We start from the raw sequence: 21,432 nt of genomic DNA, 5'->3' as shown, positions 1-21,432 counted from the left end.
ACATGCCATGACTGCTATTGTTCACATCCAATTCCACACTCATATATTCTTTTTTGTTTGTTTGTTTTTTGTTTTTCGAGACAGGGTTTCTCTGTGTAGCTTTGTGCCTTTCCTGGAACTCACTTGGCAGCCCAGGCTGGCCTCGAACTCAGAGATCTGCCTGGCTCTGCCTCCCGAGTGCTGGGATTAAAGGCGTGCGCCGCCGCCGCCGCCGCCGCCGCCGCCGCCGCCGCCGCCGCCGCCGCCGCCGCCGCCGCCGCCGCCGCCGCCATGTTTTTTTTTTTTTTTTTTTTTTCCCGAACACTCATATTCTTATACCCACTCCCCTTACCAAAAAGTCTTCCCTGGTCCTTCTTCAAATCATATGCTACCTGAGGCTATTACCAGCCTACCTACTAGTTCATCAGTTACACATACCTGGAAGGAATATAATTGTGAAGACAGGACGATTTTTTACATTGCATCATAACAGTATGACAAAGTTCCTCTGGGACAGAATTATCATGGAAATTGAGAGATGCTTTGATAGACTATTAACCAAATGCAAAAGGCCACACACAGTACATCATAAAATTATAGGTACACAAACCAATCTACAGGCTATATTTATAGATGTATTTCATAAAGTATGTTACTCATATTTATAAATAAAGTATTCATATTTGATCTAAGTCCTGTCTTTAAAATTAAAATAAGCATAATATTAATCTGAAACACAAATACAACTGAAGCCTGAACGTACAGGCTGATGGATACATACATGGTAAATTTAAAATTATTGTAGTTAAACAACAACCAAGGTATTTACTGATTATTTTAAGAAACCTCAGGACACTATGTTCTAAGTTACTGGAACATTTAGAACACATATGGCAATGGAATCTAACTGGCACAGCCTGTACTAACTAGGTATAGCCAGGTGTGAATGTTAAACTCATCAGCACCTGCATTTCATCCTCAGGGTGCTAGGCAGTACTCAGATTAAAATAACTAAAATCTACACCAATCTGATACAAGTCTCATGAAACTTATTGAAAGTACCAAGAAAGGCAATTATTTGTTCTTTCTTTACATGAGACTACCACACATTTTTTAATTTATTTTGTTCTTAGGTTATAAGTATGTTTTCTAGAGTTACATTCACCTAAACTTCCAGAAGAACACTAGGAAGAAAGTTGTCTCCCTCTGAAGTTGTACACAATAGTACAGAAGAACATATCTAAAGAAACAGACTGTTTCAATTCCCAAATATTTGAGTACTTAAAGAACAGTTTTCACCAAGTTAAGCAACACTGTACATAACAGGTTGATGTTTCTATATACTTGCAGCCATAACATCAGTATTTACTGGCAGTGGGAAAAACAGGAAAGAATCACACTTTACCAAGTTGTGAGATTTCAAATAAAAATACAAGTACAGCACTGTCCCTATTCCCATGCCCAGCTTAAATTTTCATTCTGCTAAATAAAATGCTGTGGCTGAATGTGGTAGAATATTATTTTAAGACGTGTTACATTTGTTTATGCTGTCAACATTTGTTTAAAGATGCAAAGATGTGTTGCATTCTTTTATGTTGCATTTGTTTAACTCTGTGAAGCTGTGTGACTGTGCCTGTCTAACACACCTGATGGTCTAATAAAGAGCTGAACGGCCAATAGTGAGTCAGGAGAAAGGATAGGCGGGGCTGGCAGGCATAATAAATAGAAGGAGAAATCTGGGAGGAAAAGAAAAAAGAGAAGAGAACAAGGAGAGGAGGATGCCAGTGGCCAGCCACCCAGTCACCACAGTCAGCCACAAAATAAGCATGAAAGTAAAATTACAGAAGTAAGGCAAAGGTGAAAGCCCAGAGGCAAAAGGTAGACAGGGATAATTTAAAGTTAAGAAAAGCTGGCTAGCCGGGAAGTGGTGGCGCACGCCTTTAATCCCAGCACTTGGGAGGTAGAGCCAGGTGGATCTCTGTAAGTTCGAGGCCAGCCTGGACTACCAAGTGAGTTCCAGGAAAGGCGCAAAGCTACACCGAGAAACCCTGACTCTAAAAAAACCAAAAAGAAAAAAAAAAAAAGAAAAGCTGGCTAGCAACAAGCCAGGCTATGGCCGGGCATTTATAATTAAGAGTAAGCCTCCATGTGTGAATTATTTGGGAGCTGGGTGGTGGGCCCCCCAAAAGAGCCAAAGAGCAAAGAGCCAAAAGAGTAAAGAGTTAAAAAGAAAAGGCAACAACAGGTGAATTTATCTAACAATGAGAATAGGACGTTGATAGCATACTAGCTCATGTTTCCACTCCACTAAGAATCATAGTCAATGACACTTGTACAGTCCTTGATATGTACATCTTGTTCAAGACAAAGTATCACCCCAATATCCAGAAACCCCAGGAACCAGATAAGCTTTTAGCACATACCTAATATCCCACCACTTCGTGGCTGAGACAGGATGACCAACCTTGGCCAAAAAGCAAGACCTTGTCTCCAAACAACCAAATAAAAACAAAACAAAACAAAAATATGCAGGGGGTTGTCTGTGTAGTTTAGTGGTAGACCACTTTACTATTATACTTATTTACTATTAAGTCTGACTCCAACACTGCAAAGAGAAACCAACTTTAAAAAAAAACCAAACTGGCCAATTACTTTTTTATTCTTTAAGAATTTAGTTCATTATGGCAGCAACTGCATTGTATTTCCTTTGTGAAAATACTTGGATTTTGCAAACATGTTTTAAAAGCTAGTTTACGTCAGTTGCTCAATAATCAAGTATTTCTGAAAGTCGGCACCACCCTGCTCCTGAAGATTTCAGTCATATTTGTGCTGCTGTTTGGTCATTTAACCACTACGGTTTTTACAATCTTTCTGACAGCATTTAATTCAGTGTAGCAGAGATATGACACCACTACAGCATTCCAAAGTATACCATTTCTTGTTTTTTCTCACCTTGGTCATTCTAACTTCCTGTTTTTTATACACTCCTTTACTGCTGGCTAAACATTGTACCGTACCAGTTACTTTCATTTTCCAAAACACTACTATCCTACCTATTCACCATGTATCTGAAGAATTTTAAATTCTCAGAGTACCCCACTATTATGGTTCTTACTCCTATTGCTATTTGTCATCACAGCGTGCTACCTATTATGTTCCTCTTGATTTTGGGAACCCCTACTTTTTAATTTTTATTTTGGTTATTTGTACCATATATTCCATGGCTCATTTCTCAAGTGTCTCATAGCTAGAAAAAGGGAACATTCTCCAAGCTGTTTCTCCACTAAAACCCTTTTCTCCCGTCTAAAACTCACCACTGTTTATTTCCACATAGATATTTACATCAAGCCTAATGTGTGCATCCATTTATCTTAAAATATGCACTATTTCCGTCAATCTGAAGCCGTGACACTAACTCCTTGCTAAGAAAGACAGTGAGGAGAAAAAGATCAAGCCAGCTCCAACAGGTTCAAATACTCAATAAGTAAGTAGAAATCTACTTTAGGAAAAACCTGTAACATCATTACTGTTCACTCTTTCAAAACGTCACTACGTTCCAGGAAAGGCACAAAGCTACACAGAGAAATCCTGTCTCGAAAAGTGAAAAACAAAAACAAAGGAAAAAGAAAAAACAAAACGTCCACTATATATGTTCACACTGGATCTAGAATGATCATATAAAAGTGCTTAGTCTTACATCTGGTATTTTTAAAAATGAAACAAATACTTCAAATCATTCTAATATAAGCTTTCCAGGAACACTTCCACCGTGTCAGACACAACTAAGAAATGAGTTTTCTTGAGTTTAGGATTAACTTCTCCCCACACTGGTTGTCACCACTTTTTAAATCAGAAAAGAGAATCTGGACGTTTCCAGGCCTGCAGCGCCGCGCTGGCAAAAGGTTTGCAGAATCGCTCAGCTCGGGACAGCAGATACCATCGCTCACCGCCCATGAAGGTACGCTTCAGGGCAGGAGTCACTGCCGGTGCGGGGAGGAAAAGGCCCCGCAACTGGCAATGGCCAATATCGCCAAGTTAGGAAGTATTCACTACCTGCACACTTCTGCTAGCGACGGGTGGGGGGGGGGGCCTGGAAGAGGACGGAGGGCGGACACTCTCGGAACAGATGACCAGGACACCTCGCCCTGGATGAGGGTGGGGACAGCAGCGAAGACACCTGACTTGGGCGGGGGAGGTGGGTGCGCTGCTGACAGCGAGTGGGATCCAGACGCAGGCCTTCGCTCAGGGCCGGGCTAGGCGCCCGCGGTCAGGACCCCCCCAGGAAAGCAGGTGGGCGGAGAACGCTGACAGGGGCGCGGACAGCAGGGGGGCAGGCAGGCAGCAGTGTGACCACACACACACACACACACACACACACACACCTCACCTGACCTGGTCCGGGTCCAGGCTGTGCGGACCCCGGATCGGGCCGAGGTGTGGGGCAAGCGGTGCGGACACCTCACTTGGGCTGAAGTCCCCACCCTCTGTCCCTGAGGAGGAGGAGGAGGAGGAGGAGGGGAAGCAGGGTGCGGACCAGACTCACCCAGGCGGGCAGGTCGCAGGCGTGCACCCCCAGGCGCACGGCTCGCTCCTCGTCCTCCAGCAGCGCCAGCGCGCGGAACACGCGGCTGGCCTTGAGGACGCGGCTCCGGCGGCACCAGGCGAGGAGCCCCAGCGCCAGCAGCACCCAACTGAAGCTCATGCCCAGGTAGCCGAGGGCGTACACCGGCAGCAGCAGCGCGAAGCTGCGCGCCAGCTGCCCCAGCAGCCCCGGCAGGTCCACACTCAGCGCGCTGCCCGGGGCCTCGGGCTCAGGGCGGCCCCCGGCCGGGCCGGCGCCGGCCTCCGGGCCCTCGTCCCCCGCGCCGCTCATGGCCAGCCGCGCAGCAGCTCGCTCCTTCCCGCTGCGGCGAACGCGGACTCCCACGGATAGCAGGGCGCTCCACCCCGCGCGCCGCGCAGCGCCCCTCTGAGGGGGACAGCGGGCGCCACCGCTCCCCTCCTCGAACGGGCGGGCCGCGGCGTCATCGCGGCGCGCGAGGCCCGCCTCCACCCGCGTCGCCTACGGGGGCGGGGCCTTGCCCGGGCCGAGCTCGCCTTTGGCGACGTCATCACGGTGCGCCGGGCGCTTCGCCGTTGCCAGGATCGATTGTCCGGAGACCCGTTTGTGCAGCGGGAGTCCGGGGCGGGGCGCGATAGGCCACGCCCCGATCCCGCCCACTCGCCAGGGCCCTCGGCAAAGAACCGCGGGCGGCGGATGGGCCGTGCATGGTGTCATCGCGTGGCCGGCCCCGCCCTCGCTTCCGTGTAGTTGCGGAGACAGCTGGCGCTGCAGCTGCTCGTCCCGAGTGGGCCGCTGGCGACGCCATCACGCCAGGCCGGCCCCGCCCCCTAACCGGTGGGGTGGTTCCCTCCGCGCCCCCGGAGGGTGGGCTGCGCGCTCACGCGCGCGCGCGAGCGAGGTCTGCACCCGTCTCCGAGCTCCGGGCTTGGTCTTTGGAAGGGCTTTTGCGGGTGCGTGAAGCATGCAATGTTCCCAGCGAGGTGGGAAGCTAACAGGTGGAGTCCGGTCCTTAGCGGAGTACTGGGTGATTCCTCAGGCCCCAGGTGGGGGCAGGCTCTAGCCAGCCAACCCCGTGCCACTCCTGGCTCCTTGGCAGAGAACTTGAACTTACAGGTGCCTAGGGTAGGAGAACGGTTCCTGGGCCTCCATGTGTGGAATGAGAACTTGGTGCCTGCTGCAATAAAATTTGCCCTGTGGCCTGGCCTTACAGTGTGGTGGCGCCTCTGTGTCTAGTGCTCCTCAAGTCTGATTTCCCAAACCCTGGCCCCAGTGAGCTTAGGAAAACACAGTTGTCCTGAAGATTTAAAAACAACAAATAAACCAACCAAACCAAAAAAAGCCCCCCAAAAAACGAACTAGAGTCAAAGTTGTATTTTTCTCACCTCCCCGACCCCGCCCCTCCAATCACCCTTTAAGGGCAAACTCTTAGGGATCATCTGTGAAGCTCTCAGAAAAAAAAAAAAAAAAACAACCACCTACGTTAAAGTCTGCTGAAGAGGAGCCGGAGAGATGGCCAAGCAGGTAAGAGTGTGCAATGCTCTTACAGAAGACCTGAGTTTGATTGGCAGCATCCACACCTGATCTCCAGCTCCATGGGATCTAACACCTCTGGCCTCAGCAAGCACTTAATACTCATTGCGCACAGACACACAGGCATAATTTTTAAGAAAAATTTCCAGAAGGATGAATTACAACTATGATTGTGGAATGTTGCAAATCCAAAGCCAAATTATCTTGGGCTATATTTCTTACCTCAGTAGCCGATCGTTGCCCATCTCTTGTGTCTGATCAAACATCCTTGTAATTCAGGTAAAAACCTTTCTGGAATGTATTAACAAACCACAAGCCTCCACCAACACAAAAGCAACCAATGTCATCAGATAGTATCTGAAGCCTACCGAAAATTAAAAAAAAAAAAACACTTTTCTGTAACAATGTTTTTGATTCACCAATGTATTTGAAAAATGCCTCAATTTATGTGATGTGATAGGTGCTGAATGAATAAACAAATGAAAAGTCATCTGTGAAAAACTTTCCCCTGCATATGTGTGGATATGTATTATAGCATTTCAGAGGCATGCGGTGTTCTAGAGGTGACAAAGGTCTGCTGGGCAAAGGGCAATAAACCAAGCAAGGTGTCTTAGTCAGAGTTCTATTTCTGTGAAGAGACACCTTGACCACCACAAGAACTTTTACAAAGGAAAGCATTTAATTTGAGCTGGCTTACAGTTTCAGAGGTTTAGTACATTATCATCATGGTGGGGGCCATGGCAGCACACAGGCAGATATGGTGCTGGAGAAGTAGCTGAGAGTTCTACATCTGGATCTGCAGGCAGCAGGAAGAGAGAGACTCTGGACTTGTAATGGGCTTTTTGAAACCTCAAAACCTACCCCTAGTGACACACTTTCTCCAGCAAAGCCAACCTCCTAAGCCTTTCAAATAGTGCCAATCCCTGGTGACCAAGGATTCAAATCTAGGAGACAAAGGGGACCATTCTTATTCAAACCACCACATTAGGTGAGATTTTTTTCTCTTTTCACTTTATTTTGTTTGCCACATAGCAGATGACAATCCATTTTCCCTGCATAACAAAGTATTGCTCTTGATGCTGCTAAGTTTTAGTAACATCAAAATAAGTGATACCCCGGGATGGAGAGATGGTTCAGTGGTTAAGAGTGCTTGCTGCTCTTCCAGAGGACCAGAGTTTGTTTCCCGCCATCCATATTAGACAGCATGCAACAGCCTGTAACTCCAGCTCCAAGGAATCCTAAAGGAATACCTCTCCTCCAAAACCAGCACCCTAACACAGGCCCAAAGCTCTAGGAAGTTTAATGCAGCTACCCTTACACACCCTGGAGTCCAGAGGTTACAAAAACAGTCAGTTTGACTTATCTTCCCCTCACAGTTTTGAAAAGCTGTTTATCCAGAAAAAGAGTTTCCGGGTCTGGAGAAGCCATGCTCTTACCCCCTCCCTACCCTCAATTACAACCTGCCCTCCCAGACTCTGAACTGGGCATTCTCTTGCACCCTGGTTGCAGTGCCACTCAGTCTGGAGTACACCTCTCAGAGCAATAAGTCTGCTCTTGCCAGTGAGGTCGATATAAGTGTTCATTTGTTTGTTTGTTTGTTTGTTTGTTTGTTTTTCGAGACAAGATTTCTCTGTGTAGCTTTGGAGCCTTTCCTGGAACTCACTCTGTAGACCAGGCTGGCCTCAAACTCACAGAGATTCACCTGACTCTGCCTCCCGAGTGCTGGGATTAAAGGTGTGCTCCACTACCGCCAGGCTGAGTCTTCATTCTTTCATTATGCTCTGCTTGTTTAATTCTTTTTTCTTCTTTGAAGTAATTTTATTTTTGAAATTATAATTACATCATTCCTTCCCTTTCCTCCCTTCAACCGCTCCTGTGTACCCCCTCTGTGCCTTTTCTCAAATTCATCGCCTCTTATTTAATTGTTATTACATACACCATATATAATATATATGTATACAACATATATATTGTATTTATTCATATAATGTATGCATATTGTATGTATATGATTTCAGGGTTAACCTCTTGGTATTGGATAACCAATTGGGGCCAACATGTCTTCTGACATCTGTGGGTACCCGCCCCACACACAGAGCATACACTCACTCAGACATACATGTACACATTTTTTTTAAAGGTAATTCCCTTGGTAATACAAGAAGGAGCAGGAAGGAACCTATATAGATTTTATGGTCTTTTTTTATTTATAGATCTAAAGGTACATGTTCACATCCTGTATAAAGACTTCTACGAACATACCAGAAACATAAAACCATGCACAGTCTGCTCTCTAGATGAAAAATTTCCCTCAGATCTGCTTCCTTCTGCTTTTCTTTCTCCCCACAAACCAACTCATAGAAGCTAGAATTTCCATTTTCTAAGGCAAATCATAAGAATTAGACTATATTTTCCTCAAAGCAAGGCACCATGCCTAGAAAGTTACATGGACCTGTGTGTCTGAAGAGCTATTACAAAGCACAGTTTCAGAAGGTGTCCTACTCCACACGTGAATGGAAGAAATATTACATAGGAATGCTAAAAAGAATCTGAACAGGCCTTGCTGCATGCCCACCTTAGTCTGTTCCTATTGGATAGCAACCTTTTTGTCCAATCATAGTGGTACATGGCTGTCCATGCTTCATTGAGCCCAAGTTAAAAAAAAAAGGATAGTTCACTCTCTATCTTTGCGTCTTCATTTTGAAGGCTCTATGATGTGTAAAATTATGATCATGTATATGTAATTATCTTTTCTACTGTTAGCCTGCTTAGGGTATAAGGTTGCTAGCCATGACTCTTTCTGATGGGGAAGAAACAGATCATTCCCTTTTTTATCTCTACAACCACAAACCACAAAGACTCTTATTCCTCTGATTCTGTGATTCTCTCTCTGTCTCTGTCTTTTTTAATACAACCAAGCCTTCTTAAATATCGTACCTGCTTTCTCAAATTGGTTTATGTGTTTTGCAGCCAAAAAATTAGAAAAGTCCAGGTCCTTTCTTACTGTGATTGTTATTAACACATGTTGATCTATTGGAATCTTAGTTACTTCTCTATTGCTGTAAAGAGACACCAAGACTAAGGCAACTTATAAATCAGCTTCAGAGAGTGAGTCCACGATCATCACAGCAGTGAGCATGGCAGTAGGCTGGCAGGCAGGCATGGCACCAGAGGAGTAGCTGAGAACTCCAAACCTTCTTCACATTTATAGGCATAAGGCAGAGAGAGAGAGAGACAGAGAGAGACAGAGAGAGACAGAGAGAGACAGAGAGAGACAGAGAGAGAGAGACAGAGACAGGGAGGGAGAGAGAGACAGAGAGAGAGAGAGAGAGAGAGAGAGAGAGAGAGAGAGAGAGAGAGAGAGAGAGAGAGAGAGAAGGAATGGCATGGGCTTTTGAACCTCAAAGCCCACCCCTGGTGACACACCTCCTCCAACAAGGCCCCATCTCCTTCAACAATGCAGCACCTCCCGATCTATCGAAAACAGTTCCACCAGCTGGGGACCAAGTATTCAAGTACATGAGCATATGGGGGCCATTTCCACTCAAACACCACAATTGATATCCCTCTAACCCCTCATTCTTTAAAAGTTATTTAGAAGCAATGTTTGTATGGTAGTACGTGACTTTAATCCCAATCCTCAGGAGGTAGAAGCAGGTTAATCTCTGTGAATTTGATGTCATCCTGGTCTACAAAGCAAGTTCCAAGGCCAGCGAGGCTGCATATTGAGACCTTGTCTCAAAACAAAAATTGTAGAGCATCTCCCTTTCCTTGCACTCAGGAGGCAGAGGCAAAGACTGAGTGTTGACAAGATGAGATGGCCAGAAAACTGACAAAGAGGACAGTTAACCTGGTTAAACACCTTAAAACTATCCTTGAAAGGTCTCAGCTGCAGGTTCAGGAGGGACACTGAAATGGACTGATAAGGGAAAGTAGTTTATTAGAAGAGAGCCATTCTGAGTGACAATGGCCCAGGAAAATAGATTTACATTACCCCAAATTCTGTGTTCCAACATGGAAGCAGTTTCGTGAATTTTTATAGTTTTGGAGAATTAAGAAAGTCATAAGTCTAGAAAAGTTTAAAATAGGTTGGTGTATACACTGGAGAGGTAGGTACAGTGAGATGAGAAGTTTTTATAGAGGCCCAGGATGCTATCTGATGACATGCTTAACTTTTGGGTTGTTGAAAGCTAGTGATTTATTGCTAATATCAGCCACAAGATGCCAGTTTTGACTCAGAGGTGAGCTGGATGGGTAGAACTAGCCCAAGATAAGGTAACTAGCCTCTGGACCTGAAACTTTCCAATCTCCCCACGGGACTGAAATTCTAATTCGTCCTTCAGTCCCCGCAGATACAGCTTTTTCCAGGGGTTCTTCACATTTAGTAGCAGGATCCTGCAGCAAGGCAGGGGCAGGGCAGGAGGTGGGGATCTGGATGTGTGGCCACCAGCGCCCCTTTGATGTAAACTTACCTCCCCGGGTGAGAAATCTTGGCACCAGGAAGTCTGTTCGCTAGAGAGTCACAAGTCGTGTTCTCAAGATGGTGCCTGTCTGTATCTGTGAGCAGAGGAAGGTTGCTGAAGGTGGTTTGAATAGCAGTCTGGGCCAGATTCTAATGTTATATTCTTATAATACTTAGCATAATGAAGGCCAGACTTATTGCTGGTGAGAAGATGTTTACCGACATAGAAAGAAGGATGCTTAGAAAGAACCATGGACTAGTGGATGAGGAATGAAGGTATTAGTATAATCCTGGTTTTGATATGTATGTACAGACATAAAAACGGTTGTATGTATGTACTTGGAAGCACAGGTAGATAGGTGTGTGTGCCTATAAACAAATGCATTTCCTCGTTCTGTCTGCTGAGAATGTCTAGAAGCAATGATACCTTAGTACTAATGAACACAGCCAGGTTCCAGAGTTTAGCAACTACAGTTTTCCAGCAAAAAGACCCAGGACTCTGATGGATAGTTGAGTTGAAGGCTGGAAAAGTGAAGGTGCATAATAATGCTGGGATGTTTTGTAGCATAAGAAACAGAACGATCCATTTGACATCAAAGGGCCTGGGAAACAACTCAAAAGGGACTTCTACTAGCCAAATCTGAAACAATTTTAGCAGCAAAACAGAATGCTATTTGCAGATGCTACTATTTAGAAGAATGTCTCTCAAAGGTCATGTGCTGAAGGCTTGACCCCAATGTAGCAGTATTCAGAGGCAATTGAATCATGGGTCTCTAGACTTATAATAGACGAATCCTTTGTTAAATTCAGTGGAATGAACTATTGGGAGGTGGGGCCTAGTTAAAGAAAATAGGTCCTTGGGAGATGGCCTTCTCTTTTTATTAGCCAGTGATCCCTAGAGGAACAGAATCAAAAAGGGATTTTGGAAGGCTGGTTTACATAACAGAAGGCTTGGTAGTCCATAATAGACATGTGGACAGTGGGTAGCTTTTTACCTAACCTCCAGAAATCCTTCTACAGTCCAGCTTGAGCTCATTTCTGGTTATATGGATGTCCTGAGACCTAACTGTTATGAATTATGCCTGGAGGACCCCGAGGGTATCCCACATGTTCAGGGAAACATGCTGGCATGTTGGGCAGATGCAGCGGTGGGCTGGCGGGTGATTCTTGCCTTGTGAGCATGGCAGCAGGGCATTGGGTGGACATTCACAACCCAGACGCTGCATCCGCACAAAAATGGTTTATTTTAATAGAGAGACGAAAAGAAGATAGGAAAGAGGGAGAGAAGAAAGAGAGAGGAAGAGAGGAGGTGTCGAGGGGTGCACACCTCGTGGGGGTAGAGAGAAAGAGAGAGGAAGAAGAGGGCACAGGGCAGCCCCAAGGGGCAGGATTTCAAGGGGGGGGTAGTCAGAATATTAACACTAATACTCAGGTAGCTTTTTTTTTTTTTTTTTTTTTTTTTTTGGTTTTTCAAGACAGGGTTTCTCTATGTAGCTTTGCGCCTTTCCTGGAACTCTCTTTTAGACCAGGCTGGCCTTGAACTCACAGAGATCCGCCTGCCTCTGCCTCCCGAGTGCTGGGATTAAAGGCGTGCGCCACCACCGCCCGGCTTGCTTTTATTACAATCAAATTGACGACAACATCCACTAGTTTCCAGGCCACCATGAAGTAAGCATGTATGTTCAAATGAACTTATTTCATGCTACTGTGCCTCAACACAAGTCCACAAGAAATGAGGCCAGTGGCCTGAAGTCCTAACAACAAAAATAAACTTTTCCCTTTAAGATTTTTTTCTTAAGCATTTTGTCCCAATTATGGAACAAATAATTGTCTGATTATACTCCAGTAAGCAAAATAAGAACCCCCAAAGCCATACTGAACAAATGGAAGAATGAGTGATAAATGTATAGAAAAGAAATAGTGGAGAAGGAAGCTTTTTACATTAGAGTGTCATTTATTAAAGCAGGAATGGAATAGAAATTATCTTTTAGCAACCTTCATGGTGGAATTGATGTAGGACTGAACTATTAATGGAGGCACAGGACAGAAGCTGGAGGTTTGATGGAAAATAGTACTAGAAAGACTTACGAAAATACTAATCAGAGAAAATGGATAGTTTATGGTGAAAAAAAGCCAGCAGACACTAATATGTGGAGGTGGCAGAAGTATTCAGCACCAGTGTGGGATGAGACTGGTTGAGACAGGAAGTCCCAGTGTGGTGTTCTTAGAAGCGCACATCATATAGCATCCCTGGAATATTCTCCCAGAAGGCATGACCTGAGTGTGGCCTGAAGGAACGTCAGGTTTCCATATAAAGGCCATTCGAAGGGCTGCAGATATAGTTTGGTAGGGGGGTTGTCTAATATATAAAAGGTCCTGAGTTTGACCTCCAGTACTGCATACAGAATATGCACCTTGGGAGGCTGGAGAGATGGCTCAGAGGTTAAGAGCACTTGGTGCTCTAGCAGAGGACCCAGGTTTGGTTCCCAGCACTCACATGGCAGCTCATAACCATCTGTAACTTCGGTTCCAGAGGATCTGATGACCTTTCCTGGCCTCCATGGACACAACTCACTCGGTACACAGACATACTTGCAATAAAAACACTCATACACATAAAGTGAAAATAACCCCCCCCCCCCAAATCATCCTGTGGTCTATAAAAGTTCTTTAAAAAGCTGTCATTGGCCGGGCATTGGTGGCGCACGCCTTTAATCCCAGCACTCGGGAGGCAGAGCCAGGCGAATCTCTGTGAGTTCGAGGCCAGCCTGGGCTACCAAGTGAGTTCCAGGAAAGGCGCAAAGCTACACAGAGAAACCCTGTCTCGAAAAACCAAAAAAAAAAAAAAAAAAAAAAGCTGTCATTGTTCAGACCATTTGGCCGGGGGGGGGGGGGGCAGGGAGGTTACTTTCACAGCAAAGAACCCCTACAAACCCATTAAGCTATGAATCCTCAAATGTACTAATTCATTGAGGATTCTAGAGCCCTCATGATCCAATCACCTCCCAAAGACCCTATCTTTGACTACTGCTTCAACAAATAATCCTTTGGGGGGCACTTTAGAGCCAAGCCATAGCACACAACCCTCTTATAAGTTCATTTAGGTGATGGAAAGGTCAGTTGCATGTACTTGTGTGGCTGAGGGCTCTGTCTTGTTGCTGGTTGTCATCTGAAAATCACCTTTATGTCCTTCCATGTAGCCCCTCCACAAGTCTTTCATGGTGTAGCAATTTTTTTCTATCTTTTCCAGATACCTTTCTGACATATTCTAACATGTTAACTGCTTTAAAACCATGCCTATGCAAAGATATTATTCTCTCTCCTTCCCTCCTTCCCCTCTTTCTCCCTCCCCACTTCTTTGTCTCTCTGTCTCTGTCTCTGTCTCTCTCTCTCTCTTTCTCTCCCTCCCTCTCTCTCTCTCTCTCTCTCTGGTGTTTATTTACACAAGGCTTCACTCTTAGCCCAGGCTGGCCTGGAACTCATAAACTTAAAACCCATGATGATCCTCCTGCCATAATCTCCCAAGTGCAGCCCATCACATTCACAAGCTCTGCCCATACACAAGGGAAAAGAACCAAAATGACCATGGTCAAGAGTGTGGAGATTCACCTACTAGTCTCTTCATTGGTACGTACAGGAGAGGAACATTAGCTGGCTTAATAAAACTCAGGAAGTGATCAACTATGGTTTGCATTACGTGAAAAATGATGTAAGTTTATAAAGGAAGCCACAATTGTAGCATCTCAAAATATTATCCTGCCTAACTTTTAATGTAGATAATAATGTAAAATAGCAATAATGGTAATATTATTGATATCATTTATTGAGTGTTTAGTTTGTGATAGGAATCACACTTTACATAATGTGCTTGGAATAATGGTTAACAAGCTTAAAGGGTGAGACCATAAGGATTTACAAAATGAAGACATATATAAAAATATTTATTGAACAAAATGCTCTTCAAGACAGAGATGCAACAGACAAATTTGTAGAGACTCAATCTTGAAAGGGATGGGATTTTTTTTTTCTAACAGCTAAAGGAAGTTACTTGGTCTTATCTTGTGTGTCATTTGTGTGGAGTCTATATCTGGAGAGCTAAACAGGCTTCTCATTATCTTGTCAAGTAGTAAGTTTTACAGCATCAGTTGTCCTTATTGATACTGGTCATCTGGGATAAGGTGCCATAGTTCATTAGGAGTTAGGCTCTAAATGTTTATATAAGACATCACAAATCACTGGAATCAGGCTCTGAATAGTCTAGGTCCTATTTTATCCTTTTGCCTCATTTCCCCTTGACAAATCCACAAAGTCAAGTCTTTAACAGAGGATAGAAGTGTCTTCTTTATTCTGTAGCTGCTTTAGAGCTAAGTGGGGGAACCACAGGGTCCTTCTTTACATTGGTGATCTGACAGGATTGATGATCATTCAGCATAAAAGGACTGAATGGCATTTTGGAGAGGGGAGGGAGTAGTTATTATAGGAGATTAAAAGCCAGCTTGTGACATCACTTGAAGACCAAGAGGTTCTTGGTGGCAGGAGGAAGGTGCTGACATTGATAGTAGCAGTTGTCGTTTCTGAGATGGTACTATCTGGAACGTAATGATCTATAATCTAAAATATAGCAATCATGCTACAAGATTATTTCCAATTGCTGTGACACATCATTGCCAAGGAAATTCTAAAGTAAATAATTTTTACTTTACTGAGCTTATGGTTTCAGTAGAGTAGATTCCATGATAGCAGAGGAAAGGCACAGAAGTAGGAACATCTGAGAGCTAACCTCTTGATCCACACACAGGATGCAGTGAGAGAAAGAGGGCCCAGGTCTTTTGAAACCTCAAAGTCTGCTCTTAGTGGCACACCTCCTTCAACAAAGGCACATCTCCTAATCCTTAGCAAACATTGGGAAGCAAATATTCAGACATATGTGTTAATGTATCCAACCGTCTTATTAAATAAGAAACACAGAAACAATGTAAAAGAGAAAGCCAAGAGGTCAGAGCTCAGAGCTAAATCTCACCCTTCCTTCTGCTGTCCCAGCTTCGCGAAAAGAGACCTACTTCCTGTCGGTTAGTTTTTTTAAAGTATGTTGTTCTGCCTTCTCATTGGTTGTAAACCCAAACACATGACTGCCTCGTCACCGTCTGAATGTACAGCCCCCTAGGTCTTAAAGGTATATGTCTCCAATGCTGACTGTATCCCTGAACACACAGAGATCTTATGGGATTAAAGGCGTGTGCCACCACCGCCACACTCTTGCTATGGCTCTAATAGCTCTGACCCTGAACACACAGAGATCTTGTGGGATTAAAGGCGTGTGCCACCACCGCCACACTCTTGCTATGGCTCTAATAGCTCTGACCCCCAGACAACTTTATTTATTAACATACAATCAAAATAATATTTCAGTACAATTAGATTACCACCACACATATGAGCCTATTGGGGAGCAGTCTCTTTCAAACTAGCACATCCCACTTCCTGACTCCCATAATCTTGTGGCCACTGTTAGTTAATTGGCTGCGTTGTGCTCTTACCCTGCAAGGAAATGTCACAAAATGCGACAGAATCTGCTAATAAGAGTTTTATTAAAGATAAAGGGACAGAGAGTGTGCAGGCCTGTGGGAGAGACACATGTGTGGAGAAGAAGAAGGAACCAGGAACATGGCTCCGGATTTTAAAGGCTGGGCGTGCCCAGATCACGTCACTACTCTACTCATGCACGTAGATCACACGGCCACGTTGTGCGCGCGCTTACATAGCCATGAAACATCATGGATCCTGGTCATGCAAGACACCTTGACCTGGAAATGGCTATCTTGACCTGGAACTGGCTAGGTAGAAGTGTCCAGGTCCGCCGGGCATCCTGGTTACAAGAGACGCCCTGACCCGGAAATGGCTATCCTGACCTGGAACTGACTAGGCAGAAGTGTCCGCCAGGCATATGCAAACACGCCCGACCGTGGGGGCGTGTTGTGAACCCTTCAACCTAAATAATGTATTTAGTTTAACTTCAAAAGTCTCCATAGTCATCCAGTATCAATATCGTTTAAAAGTCCACAAAGTTAATTCTGAGACTCAAGGTATGCTGGCTAGTTTTATGTCAACTCGATACAAGTAGCATCATCAGAGTGGAGGGAACCTCAACTGAGAAAATGCCTCCATGAGATTGAGATGTAGGCAAATCTAGAGTGCATTTTCTTAATTAGTGATTAAGGGGGGAGGGCCCAGCCCATTGTGGGTGGTGCTACCCCTGAGCTGGTGGTCCTGGTTTCTATAAGAAAGCAGGCTAAACAAGCCATAAGGAGCAAGCTAGTAAACAGCATTCCACCATGGCTTCTGTAACAGTTTTTTACCTCCAGGTTCCTGTCCTGTTTGAATTCCTATCCTGACTTCCTTTGATGATGAATAGTGATGTGGAAGTTTAAGCCAAGTAGACACTTTTCTCCCCAAGTTGCCTTTGGTCATGGTGTTTCATTACAGCAATAGAAACCCTAACTAGTACAGAAGATGATACCAGGAACTGGAGTATTGCTGTGATAGGCCTGACCATGCTGTTTGTATGGAAGACTTTGGGACTTTGGACTAGAAAAGGGGCTGGACACTTTAAGTGGTGCTTAATGGGCCCTCCTAGTAGGATCATGGTATGGTGATATTTTATTTGTATTAAAATGTTATTTGTATGCTAATAAATAAAGCTACCTGGGGGTCAGAGCTATTAGCAAGCCATAGGAAAGCAGGGCAGTGGTGGCGTACGCTTGTAATCCCAGCACTTGGTAGGCAGAGCTAGGTAAGTCTCTGTGTGTTCAGGGATACATCCAGTATTGGATACACATGCCTTTAATCTCAATACCAATCATAGAAAACCTGGAGGTCTATACAGACAGGCCATGACGAGGCGGTCATGTGGTTGGGTTTACAACCAATGAGAAGGCAGAACAGAAACACTATAAAAAGATAGACACACAGGAAGTAGCTCTAGTTTGGAGAGGTAGGACCACCGCAGGAGGAAGGGTAAGGTTTTAGCTCTTAGCTCTGACCTCTTGACTTTCTTCTGTGCATTGGTTCTGTGTTTCTTATTTAATAAGACGGTTGGTTACATCTGCATCATGGAACACAGTGCTGTGGGTGATTTGAACTATGAGGGTCCAGCTCAAGAAGTTCCAGAGGAAAAGAATATTAGTAGATGGCCTAGAGACTATTCTTGTGATATTTTGGCAAAGACTGTGTCTGCTTTTTGCCCTTGTATAGTGGGTAGCCATTCACCCATAGCCTTGTCCTTAATTTCACCAATACCCTTGTCCTTAAAATCTGCCTGTGGCCAAATTGAAGAGTTTTTGGATTAATGATGTTTGCAGAGGAGATTTCAAGACAGCCTAGTATTGACTATGTCATATGGTTATTAATAATCATTCTTATGTACATCTATATTGAGAAGGAGGAAGCTGAACAAAGAGAAATGCAAAATGTACTGTTTGAGAAAAGAGTTGCACCAGGAAGTATAATGGAACTAAGCCCAGTGTTCAAGGAGATTAAAAGTTTAAAGAAAACCCTGATGCTAAATGGAATAAGAAGATTGGTGACCTAAAGATGAGACCCCACCCAGCTAAGCTTCCAACTTGTGAGAGGGAATTAAAGGAAAGCTTAAGCAGTGAAGGACACCATGAACAGCAGAAACTTGATTCAAATGTAATTGAAGAAAAGAAGGGAGTCAAGTTCCAGCCCCATCAAACAGCAGAACTTGGAAGCTTCAGCCACCTGGTTCTGGCTTTAGAATCAAGAATTCTAAAAGGAGTTGTGGATCTTCCTCTGCAGATAAGGAAAGTTACTGAGTCCAGACAAGTGTCGTGGGTGTCCCTGAACAGAGGCCTAGAGAAGCCATTGCCTGAAGCTGTGAAGTTGAAGCCTGGATTGCCTTTGGAGACCCCAAGATGTTGGAGATGCCGGAGCCATTGGATACCTGCCAAGGAGAGCTGCTAACAGGGAGTGGAATCAGCCCAAGAAAGAGAAGTGTGTTGTAGTCAACAAAGCTGAAAGGAGTTGGAGATCTGAAGAGCACTTTTACATCAGACATGGAAACTTTGGAGTTTGCCCTGATGGTTTTCTTTTGGTTCAGTATTTCCTCACTATGCTCCCTTTCCTCCCTTTTGGAACAGTAATGTATATCCTGTGCCCTTATGTGTTGGAAGTATGTGATCTGCCTTTTGAGTTTGATTTTATAAGGGGTCACAGTTAAGAGACTGCCATGAGTCTCAGAGGCCTTAAACTTTAGACTTTTGATCATTGTTAAGACTGTAATAGACTATGAGGACTTTTGAGGTTGACTTTCATGTGGGTCTCACTAGGAAAGAAGATAGAGCTCCAAAATCCTTACAGGAATAGGCCATTTGAGTTTTTGGAGGTGGAACAGTCTTTACTCTTGGTGTGAACTGATAAGGATAGGCCTTTAATTTGACTTTAGTTGGAGAGGTGAGTAGGACTTGAAAGGTGTGGTCCCCAATAGCTTCAAATGGTGTTTTATTCTGTGAGTGGATTTTAAGATAGATTCAGTTCTGAGTTTTTGGGGTGCTTTCAAAATGATGAGGTTACATTTGTGGCTGTACTTATCTTGGTAGCCAGTAATGGCTTTGATAAGCTGTCCTAGTGATATAACATACAGATACAGGTAACACGCCTCTCCGTCTAGCAAGAGGATTGCTAAAGAAAGGACCTACCATGAAGGATTTCAGAAGGGCTTAGATGAGTGGTAGAATAAGGAGCATTCAGGATCTGAAAGTGCAGTTGGGAGGAAAGTGGGTGTGTTTGCTTGATGAGTTAGATTAGACCCTTTAATTTTTTTACAGAAGATTGAAGGTGTCAGGTAGCATAGAGGTAATATGTAATTTTAAGAGCTTCACTTACTCCTTGAGTGATATTGGAAATGAAAGCCTGGCCATTTTAAAACTTTTGGGACTAGAGAAGCACAAAGCCGGGAGTGGCATGTTCTATACAACAGTAATTACCTCTGAGGCCCTTTCTATTTTTGTAGGGAATTCTTTTAGTCACCTAGTGAAAGTCTACTAGAACTAGCAAGTATTTGAGTCTCTTGCATAGGAATATGGAGTGAAATCTATTTGTTTATCTTCCCCCGGCATAGTTGTCCTATGCTGGATGGACTATAGAAGGGAGTGGGTATGAAGGACCTCAGGATTGACCTGACAATGGGTAGGATACATTTTGGAGATGAACCACAAAATCTGAAGAGTTTTTGTGCCCATGAAGAATGACTCTATAGAGTTTGGAGGGCTTTGGTCCTCAGACATGTGCTTGACAAAAATTATTAAGAATCTTTCATTGAAAGGATCTAGGGAACAACAAACAGCTTGTTTTCTGGAGTTTGGAATCATCCCTCTGGGGCACTTATGAAGCCCTCATCTGAATCCTTTTGAGTTTCCTGGGGGTATATTGTAGACGTTGGTAGGGGATTGAGAATTAAGCCTGGAGTGGAAGCCAAGCTCCTTGTGTGGCCTGATGATCTGTCCAGTTGTTCCTTTGAAAGATGTTAGACTAGTATTCGATGGTCTGTTCAATCTGTAATGGTTATTGGTGTTGGTAGCTTCTAATAGAGTCAGAATCTCAGAAGTAAGTTTAATTTGAATATTATGGGCAGTAAGGAGGCTCTTGTATCTCCAGATGGCTGCATAGAAAAGCGTAGACTGAATCTGTGTGAATGTTAAATTTCATTCCTGCCTCCAGATGGAGAGCCCTATTGAGAACAATTAGTTCTGCTTTGGGGGCTGACATAGGATTATCCAGAAGAACCCAGAATCTATGAATGACCTCTGTAAAGCTCACTGTCACATACCCTAAAGTCTATGTCCTGATTCCATAAACTACCACCATCTGTGAACTAGGTAACCTGTGATTGAGAAAGTGTGGAATCTTGTAGCTCTGGTCTACTACTGCAGGCCAACTGTTTGCACACAGGAATGCTGTAGAAAGGCCACTGGGCTAGGCTCTGGCAGTAAGGCAGCAGAAATTAAAGTCTGGCCAAGTTCTACAGTCTAATATTTCTTTCTCATACTTAATTTAGATACATCCCTAACCAAAAGGGTCACAACTCTCTGTGCCTTGAGTCAAGGGTGCTACTCATACCACCCTGGAAAGATAATCAATCCAGTTCTGAGAGGGTCCCAAACTTTGGGTTAGAACTCTCAGTGCTAATCACTGTCACTCATGTACACACAAAGAGAAGGGTTTAGGAAGATCAAGGAAATCCAATGCTGGTGCAAAAGTAAATGTCTGTTAAAACATTTACTTTTGTAAATGGAAGCCCAGTGAAAGGTTTCTGAAGAAGGTTTACCAAGAAGTCCCTGAGGTTGTTGTTGTTGTTGTTGTTTTGTGTGTGTGTGTGTCTGCGGTCTTCATAATTAAATTGATATCCTTGCAGTAACTGGAAAGGGTCCTTGTGCCTGGGGTTAGTATAAGTCCAGTGAAGACACTGAAGACACTGTTGGGAGATAATCCTATTAAGCTTCTGAATAATCTCAATGGAGTGAGGTCCTGTAATTCAGAGACAATGGGAACTGAGAGTCTAGATGGAAGAGAATAAAAAGAAAACATTCTTAAAGTCTAATCCCAGGAACCAGGTGGTATTGGAAGATATCTCTATGTTATTGGATCCATCTATGATGGTTAATCTTGATTTTCAGCTTGATGATTTTTGAATTACCATGGAAATCAGTCTCTTTACATATCTGTGAGGAATTTATCCAGATTAGATTAATTGAGTTTGGAAGGCCCACCCTAAATGTGGGTGGTGCTGTTATACGGACTGGAATCCCAGACTGGAGAAAAAGGAAGCTGAGAACAAGTGTCCATCATACTCAGTAGACACAGTGTGACCAACGGCCTCAAG

At 44.1% G+C, this 21,432-nt stretch overlaps 1 protein-coding gene across 4 annotated transcripts in view; it reads right to left on the bottom strand.

Annotated features, from left to right (window-relative positions):
- The window catches only part of Esyt2 (extended synaptotagmin 2), a 105,545-nt gene extending 100,536 nt beyond the window's left edge, over positions 1-5,009 (bottom strand). For 3 of the 4 annotated variants that reach the window (XM_028880918.2, XM_028880919.2, XM_028880920.2), the window contains exon 1: positions 4,523-5,009. In XM_028880918.2, the coding sequence (XP_028736751.1) occupies positions 4,523-4,852 (330 nt within the window). In that variant the 5' untranslated portion in view covers positions 4,853-5,009. The remainder of the gene's footprint in view (positions 1-4,522) is intronic. The other variant, XM_028880921.2, reaches the window with a different exon arrangement.
- Between the last annotated feature and the right edge of the window lie 16,423 nt (positions 5,010-21,432).

The sequence above is a fragment of the Peromyscus leucopus genome, chromosome 14 (assembly GCF_004664715.2).
Source record: "Peromyscus leucopus breed LL Stock chromosome 14, UCI_PerLeu_2.1, whole genome shotgun sequence".
In the NCBI taxonomy this organism is placed as follows: Eukaryota; Metazoa; Chordata; class Mammalia; order Rodentia; family Cricetidae; genus Peromyscus; species Peromyscus leucopus.
The sequence above is the reverse complement of the archived record's forward strand: the minus strand, read 5'-3'. Positions and strand labels throughout refer to the sequence as shown.